This window comes from Mastomys coucha, unplaced genomic scaffold (genome assembly GCF_008632895.1).
Source record: "Mastomys coucha isolate ucsf_1 unplaced genomic scaffold, UCSF_Mcou_1 pScaffold3, whole genome shotgun sequence".
Lineage (NCBI taxonomy): Eukaryota > Metazoa > Chordata > Mammalia > Rodentia > Muridae > Mastomys > Mastomys coucha.
Genome location: NW_022196909.1, coordinates 8,597,693 through 8,606,204, shown reverse-complemented (window position 1 = coordinate 8,606,204; position 8,512 = coordinate 8,597,693). Strand labels below are relative to the sequence as shown.

General features: G+C 46.9%; 1 protein-coding gene across 3 annotated transcripts in view; it reads left to right on the top strand.

Annotated features, from left to right (window-relative positions):
• Positions 1–365: 365 nt before the first annotated feature.
• The window catches only part of Afg1l (AFG1 like ATPase), a 178,786-nt gene continuing 170,639 nt past the window's right edge, over positions 366–8,512 (top strand). For 2 of the 3 annotated variants that reach the window (XM_031346890.1, XM_031346888.1), the window contains exon 1: positions 2,429–2,719. In XM_031346890.1, coding sequence (XP_031202750.1) covers positions 2,581–2,719 — 139 coding nt within the window. In that variant the 5' untranslated portion in view covers positions 2,429–2,580. Of the gene's footprint in view, positions 460–2,428; positions 2,720–8,512 lie in introns of those variants that run through there. The other variant, XM_031346891.1, reaches the window with a different exon arrangement.

The window sequence follows — 8,512 nt, the reverse complement described above, 5'->3', positions numbered from 1 at the left end:
TAAACCTAGAAAAATTTAAAAATAGGTTGCTTCAGTCAGGCAGCGGGTGCCACATCCTTTCTATCCTAACACTGAGGAGGCAGAGGAGGGCAGATGTCTGTGGGTTCAAGGCCAGCCTGGTCTATAGAGCTCGTTCCAAGACGGGATGTGTAAATCAGCAGATATGGTTGTTCTGGTCAGAGCTTGGTAGCCTTCATAAACTAGAACCAGCTACCAGTTCTCACAGAGCAAATTAGAACAACATAGAACAACATACAAAGACAGGTAAAACAGATGTGGCTCATGCCTCCAATCCTAGTACTCAAGGGGTGAGACAAGAGGCCAGCCTGGGCTACAGAATAAGACCCTGATTCAAAAAACAAAATGGTAGACCGGCAGTGGTACCACACACCTCGGTTCCAGCACTCAGGAGGCAGAGGCAGGTGGATCTCTGAGTTTGAACCTAGCCTGGTTTACAGAGTGAGTATTGAAAAACAAAACAAAATAAGACAAACAAACAAACAAAAAAACCCAAAATAACAACATCAGCAAGATTAGCCTGAAAGTGCTGGCCACGCCTTCAGTCCTGCCACTGGGGAGGCAGAGGCATGTAGCTCTCTGACAGAGCACCCTAGTCTACAGAGGGAGTTCCTGTCCAGAGAGGGAGGGAGGGGGGAGGAGTGGAAGAAGGGAGGGGGAAGGGGAACAAGAGAGAATGAATGAATAGTTAAAAGTAAAAGCGTAAAAGCCGGGGACATAGGCACATTAGGAAGAGAAACGCCTCCAAATCCATCTTTGGGGTCCCGATCCGAGGCTTAGGTTTAAATCGTAGGAAGTAGGTATAAGTCAGCCGTCCAGGTCAGGTGTGGTCTGCCTGTCACTGACCCGCCATTGCCCTGCTCCAGTGTGCCCTACAAAATGGTCTGGCTGTTGTCTGAACTGTGTGATGTCACTTCCGGGAGACACGTTTCTCCCTTTTCTGGTTGGCACCAGGCTTCAGCTTATTCCTTGTTCAGTGTGAGATTCTTGTCACCAGTCCAATTTCCTAGGGCCGTTGTTTCAGTAGTGTAATAGCCAAAGAGAGGGGTCACTGTGTCTCTCTTTACACTATCTTCACTCCCATCGGAGTGGGTACGTACTTTAACAAATTAGCAGAGAAAAGCCTTGAGTTACTCTGCCACCTTACACCTTACATTTCCTGTTTCTTCAGAATTCCTCTTCTGGTGACCACAATGTGGCTTCCTGGAATTCGTTTTAGTGTTCCCTTTTCTGGTCACACAACTGAAACTTTGTTCTCTACTTCCTGGGACACTAGACGTTCTTGTTTTCCATAATTCTCAGCTAAATGTTCAGGTCTTTCAGATGTGATCCATGGTTGAAGGGTTTACTCCGTTTTTTTGTTTTTTTGTTTGTTTTTTGTTTTTGTTTTTGTTTTTGTTTTTGTTTTTTTGAGGATCTCATGTAGCCCAGGCTGGCCTATGCAACTATGTAGCTGGACTTGTAATCCTGCTGGCTCCATTTCTGAAGTGCTAGGATTGCAGCGTGTGCTAGTCCTTCCCAAACTGGTGAACCTTGGGCTTCCTGCTATCTATGCAAACACTATCACAGAGTAACACCCGACACCCCCTGGGAAGATCTTTATCTTTGTTAAAAGTTAATCTTGTATGGACTGGAGAAACAGCTCAACAGTTAAAATAATGTGTAACTTCTGCAGCCGACAAGGGTTTGGTTTGTAGTACCCATGTCGAGTGCTCACGGCTGCCTTTAACCCCAACCAGCTCCAGGGGATCAATGCCTTCTTCTGGCCTCCAGAAAAATCACCTTTTTTTTTTTTTGATTTTTCGAGACAGGGTTTCTCTGAGTAGCCCTGGCTGTCCTGGAACTCACTCTGTAGACCAGGCTGGCCTCGAACTCAGAAATCCGCCTGCCTCTGCCTCCCAAGTGCTGGGATTAAAGGCGTGCGCCACCACCGCCCGAGGCAGGCGGATTTCTGAGTTCGAGGCCAGCCTGGTCTACAGAGTGAGTTCCAGGACAGCCAGGGCTACTCTCGAAAAACCAAAAAAAAAAAAAAAAAAAAAAAAAAAAAAAAAAAAAAAAAAAAAAGAAAATGATTTCTGTTATTCAACAGCTCAAACAGAGAGTGGCAGAAACACATTTCAGGTACTCTTCAGAGACACATGTTGAATTGAGGCTATATTATACCAGATTGGACGAGGTAGGGACCCACTTGGCCACCTTCATATTGTGCAGTCTTAGAAGGTTCACGATTGTTACAAGCTACAATTGGTTTCTCAGGCCTGGAGAACTAGGGTTCCAGTGGGAGCGGGGTGGAGACTTGGTCCCAGCCGCCTCTCAGGGGGGCGTGGCGTACCTGCGACTGTCAGGCCACGCCCCCTGAGGCGTGCTGCCTGTCGGGACTTGTAGTCCCAAGGCCCACCGGAAGGCGTGAAGGGCAGGCGTTGCAGCCTTTCTAGGCTTGAGGTCACCTCTCCGTAACGTTCCCTCATTCTCAGGCGTGGCCTCCCGGAGCGCCCGGCCCTCGGCTGCTCCGTCGCGTCTTCTGGGTTCCAATAAAGTTTTCCTCCCTGTACGGAGCTCAAGATGGCGGCCTCCTGGTCGCCCTTGGTTACCCTGCGCTCCACCGCGCGCAGCCGGCTGGCTGGGAGAGGTGTTGGGTGCGGGGCGCGGGTCTTCGCAATCCCTCCTCCGGCCCCTGGCCCTGGGAAACCCCTTTGGAAAGGTCAGTGACCGTGTCACGAGCGGGCCGCGCAAGGCCCTGGGGGTCGCCCCACCGTGTGATCTCTCCCAGCTGCACCCGTGCCTCCATAGGTTTTAGGGATCGTGTCTGTTGTTGACCTTTTGTCCCTTGTTGCTCGGAAGGAGCTCTGAGCACTTGAGGCAGCCGCCCAGAGTAACTTCCATTTGAGGGTCAAGGGCCAACCCAGTTCTTTCCCAAGCACCTGAGGCCTGGAGAGCGCAGGTGTGCAAGTGCCCGGCTTGGAGGGATGGGGAGAGCAAAAGTCGGGCTGGAGTGCGGGGAGCCTTTCACCCCACCCCAGCTGGGTTCTTAAGGCTGGTCATGGACTTAAAAGTCATGTCGGTCAGGGACCCTGTGCCCACTCCCCGCCCTTTTTCTCGAAACAGTCTTAAATTCCTAGAGGCATCAGTTTATCTGTCTGACTGTCTGTCTGTCTGTCTCTGTCTGTCTAGCTATCTATCTGGTTTGCCCCTGACCTTCGAGGCTTTGGTTTTACTGTGGCGTGACTGTGAATGACTGGATTATATTTTGGCTCACCAAGTTCATAGGCTTGTGTAGTACAGGCTGGCCATAAACGTGAGAACCTCCTGCTGCCCTTTCTCAGAACTGCTAAGTTTACCTCTCGGTTCACTGAACTGGTTACTCAAAAGACAGCAAACCCTGTGTCATTTCCTTGGCGCTTAAGGACAGTGATCGGTATCTGATGAGCAGATATTTTCAGATGAATGACGTTATTCTCAGGGTCTTTCCCCGTTCACAATTCTGCTTTACCTTTTCTCATTTCTAAGCGCCTCTTTATATACCTTAATAAACTGATATAATTTAACAGCTTATATGTAAATACCAATTTTCATCATCTCAAGATAGGTTTGTTTGTTTGTTTGTTTTTTAAAATCGTTGAAATAAATACTAGAACTGTTAGCTTTACATGGCCCACTTAGCAAGGGGGACTTGCTATCAAGCCTGAGTTCAATCCTGTGTGTTCTCTCTGTCTCTCTGTCTGTCTGTCTGTCTGTCTGTCTGTCTGTCTGTCTGTCTCTCTCTCTCTCTCTCTCTTTGGTTTTTCACGACAGGGTTTCTCTGTATAGCCCTCGCTGTCCTGGAACTCACACTGTAGACCAGGCTGGCCTTGAATTTAGAAATCCACCTGCCTCAGCCTCCCAAGCGCTGGGATTAAAGGCGTGCGCCACCACCGCCTGGCTCTTTTTCTCTTTTTTCATCGTGCACACGTTCGCATACACACACACACACACACACACACACACACACACACACACACACGGTAACAATTTTCTTTTTTAAAGTAAAAAGCATTCCCTTCTATTTTATAAACAAGAGAAATTCTGAAGTTTAGATCTCATCAGCTGAGTCTGGATTACAGTTTCTGCCCCTTTCTTGACACCCCTGCCCCCAATCAAGAAATAACCCCCGGAGGGGGTGTTTAGTCTTCACACTGTTTTATCTCTATTTTTCCCCTCTTGTTTGAAGTTTCATTTAGCAAAGCATGGCTTAAACAAAGGCAGGAAGGAAGCGATGGGAGAGACTATGAGGACAGGAAGGGCAGTATTTGGCTTGATTTTCAGCGGTACTGTGCTTTGAACCCAAGGTCTGCTGTGCACTCAGCCACCCTTCTGCCACCAGCTATAGCTTCAGTTCTAGGCTGGCTCTGAATTCAGGTGGGGCTTGATGCCCGTGGTCCTCCTTCCTCAACTCCTAGGTAGTTGGGGATTGGCGGCCCGCACCACCATGTCTGGCTGTTTCTTTAACACTTATCTATGCGTGTGAGTGTTGGCCTACCCGTGTGTTTGTGTACCACATGTATGCATAGTGCCTGTAGAGGTGGGAAGAGGATGTCAGGTGCCCTGGAACTAGAGTTACCGAAAGTTACAAGAGTCCGTGTGGATGCTGAGAACCGAGCCTGAGTCCAAAAGAGCAGCCCGTGCTTTTAACCATGGAGCCATTTCTGTAAGGTCTTGTGTTTCATGCCCCATGTTACTTTAATACTGGGCCTGGTTCAGCCGTTTGTAAACTCCGCCTTGAAAGATCCGGAAATGCTACTGCTCATCGGCTGGAGCTGGTCTGGAGCTCACTTGCCAGGAGTTCACTGGGCTTGCTTCAACCTTGCAACCCTCTTGTCTTGGCCTCCCAGCTGCTGTTAGAGGGGAAGAGACACCAGCCCCAGACGAACCTTTTCTGTATTCTAGGGAGATGTGTCATTGTTTCCTTCTTTCTTACAAGGCTTAGATAGCACATTATGAGCTTCAGTTTGGGATATGTACATTTTCATTAGGTGCATTTGTGGTATTTTCTGTAATTTAAGTTCTTTTGATTTTCACTACCTGTTTTCTTTAACTCTCAATAAACCTTCATTTAACGAAAAGTTGTGAACCTTTTTTTTTTTTTTTATTTTTGTTTTTCAGACAGGGTTTCTCTATGTAGCCCTGGCGGTCCTCAAACTTATTCTGTAGACCAGGCTGGCCTTGAACTCATAGAGATCCACCTGCCTCTGCCTACTGAGTGCTGGGATTAAAGGCCTGCACCACCACTGGGCCAGATTTACACCTCTTAATAGTTAAAGGAAAGCCTTTTTTTTTTTTTTTTTTTGGTTTTGGAGACAGGTTTTTTTCTGTGTAGTCCTGGCTGTCCTGGAACCTCACTCTGTAGACCAGGCTGGCCTTGAACTCAGAAATCCACTTGCCTCTGCCTCCCAAGTGCTGGGATCAAAGGCGTGTGCCACCACTCCCCACAAAGGAAAGCCTTTTATCAGACAGCAAAGTGGTCCTCTGTGCTCCAGGGTTCAGGCAGTGATAGGAATACTTATTGCCTGAGGCTAGACCATCATAGCAGGTTTGAAACCTGCTTGTGCTACACAGTGAGTTCAGGTCTAACTCTTTCTCAGCCAACCAGCAGACGGCTGACAACAACCAAGAAATCATACTGGCCAATGTGCAGGTAGAAGTGACAACGTTGTTAATTTATCTGAAGTCTTAAACTAAATGTACGGAGTTGAGTGGAATGAGTGGGGCCCAGCCCTGGGAGGGACGTAGAATTAGAGTCCTAAAGTTTGATAGCTAATATGTGATGAGCCCTTTCTTTTTTTTTTCTTAAAAACTTTTATACACACACATACACATATGTAGACACATTCTTTATGATTATGATTATGATTAGAAAGGGTCTTGGTGGAGCTGGTCTGGAGCTCACTTGCCAGGAGTTCACTGGGCTTGCTTCAACCTTGCAACCCTCTTGTCTCGGCCTCCCAGCTGCTGTTAGAGGGGAAGAGACACCAGCCCCAGCCGAACCTTTTCTATATTCTAGGGAGATGTGTCATTGTTTCCTTCTTCCTTACAATCTGAGTTTCGTTTGCTTTTCCAGCCAAGTGTGGAGAGAACGCCTTACTGGTTTTTATGGTTCTGAGGGAGAGGGGCCAGAGGTGAACCTGGGACGGGGCTTGCCATTTGGGTGCAAAGAGCCGTGGATGCCAAGGGCTTAGTGAGATAAGGTGGTGGAGGGTTCCTGGAATAGATGCGGTTGGGTCTGTTTCGGCACAAGTGCTCCTGGGGATGCTGGGGTACACCAGGCCCTGGGGGGACACTGAGACTGGAAGGAAGTTTGATTCGTCGAGAAGGCAGTTTGGTTCCACCTAGTTATTGCTGTGGAGAAGGGCAGGGTGGTGGGGAGGGAATCCAGACTTGGCTTCTCGGTAGAGTGGACAGGCCTGAAACAGAAGGAAGGCTAGGTAATATCAATGTGGAGGTCCTAGTTTGGGCTCCTTAAGTCAAGATGGAAAAGAAGTCCAAAGGGGCAGTTCCGTTGTTTTTGGCTTAAATTTTTGTTGTTGTTTTTTAAATTTACTTATTTATTTAATTTATATGGGTATTTTTGTTTATATTCATTTATTTAAAAATTTTTTAAACATTTTTTAATGATTTTTTTAAAGGTTTATTTATTTTAAGTGGGTACACTGTTGCTGTCTTCAGACACACCAGAAGAAGGCATCTGGTCCTGTTACAGATGGTTGTGAGCCACCATGTGGTTGCTGGGAATTGAACTCAGGAACTCTGGAAGAGCAGTCAGTGCTCTTAACCGCTGAGCCATCTCTCCAGCCCTATATTTTATTTATATAGGTATTTTATTTATATGGGTATGTGTATATCTGTATACCTGAAGACAGCAACAGAGAGTTGTGAGCCACCATGTGGGTGCTAGGAAGTGAACTCAGGACCTTTGGAAGAGCACTTAACCACTTAACCACTGAGCACTCTAGTCCCCTGGTGTTTTGTGTTTTGTTTTTTAAATAAAACAACTCAGGACCCTTGGAAGGGCGGCAAGCATTTATAACCACTGAGCCATCCCCCAACCCTGCCCCCCCTCCCCCCACTGCTGAGATTCAGTTTTGACTGGTTTAACTTGTGTTGGTGATGGTGGTAGTTGTAGGGTGTGGGGAGGGAGGAAGGAGTAGAAGGCAGGGGGAGCAGGAGGACAGAGGACGGAGGACTTGCCTGGGCTGGGCTGCAGAGTGGAAAGCAGAAAAAACAAATCTGGAAGAGGACTTACCCGCATGAAAAGATGGCCTCCAGGAAGAGTAGAGAAGGCCAGGAGAATGAGCACAGATACCAAAAAGGAGGGCATCTCTGGGTTTTCCAACAGAAAAAAAAAAGTCCTGCCTAAAATTCTGCTTTATTTGAGCTAGCCTAAGAAGAGTGTGTTTCGTAGGGGCAAGAGACTGTGAGGGTCAAATCTCAGGATTTCTCTTTGCTGTAGCATAGTCCTGGGGCACACACTGTATTTTTAGGTGTTGCTATGGGATGGTACTGTGTTACCTTCAGCTTGCTGCAGTCCCGTCTTCACACAGAGATCCTTCTCCATAGGAGCAGAAGTAGCTTACACAGTGAGGACCGTGCTTACTGAGCTGTCTCCTAGCCCTGTGGATGTACTTTGTATTTCTCAGTGTCGTGACTGTCTTTATGTGAAACAATGCAAGTCTATTTGTTATTATTAGCATTTATTATTAGAGATGAGCATTCTCTACCCCGCCCCCATTCCCTTTGTTTTGTTTTCAAGACAGGTTTTTTTCTGTATAGCCCTGGCTGTCCTGGAACTCATTTTTGTAGACCAGGCTAGTCTTGAATTTAGAGATCTGCCTGCCCCTGCCTACCAAGTGCTGGGATTAAAGGTGTGCACCACCACCACCCAGCATTCAGGCCCACTCTTGAGAGTGCTTTTAAAGAAGACTATATTTTAAAATACCATTATTCTTTTAAATATTAGATATAGTTCTAGGATAAATGGAATGTTCTTCATAGTAGGGCTGATCTCCAAGTACATGATTAAAAAGCCCCACAAACTTGTGGGTAAGGAAATGGCTCAGCAGTCAAGAGCACTGGTTGCTCTCCCAGAGGACCTGGGTTTGATTCCTAGCACCCACATGATGTCTCCCAGTTGTCTGTAACTCCAGTTCAGGAATTCCAGTTCCAAGATATCCAATGTCATCAGTATACAGTGGGACAAAGACATACATGTAGGCCAAACACATAAGTAAGAATTTAAAATACAAAAGCAAAACCCCACAAACTTCACGGGCCTAGAATATATTACTTAAAAAGCTTTGTCCCCTTAAGTTGCTGATGAATATGGAATATGAATGTTTTGGGTTTGTCTTTTCATGAAGAGAACCACAGGAACAAAAGATGCCAAAGCCTGGCATTGGTGATGCAGCCTTGGGGCCGTATAGTAATACACTATGTAAATTCTCCAGCCTTGGGGCCGTATAGT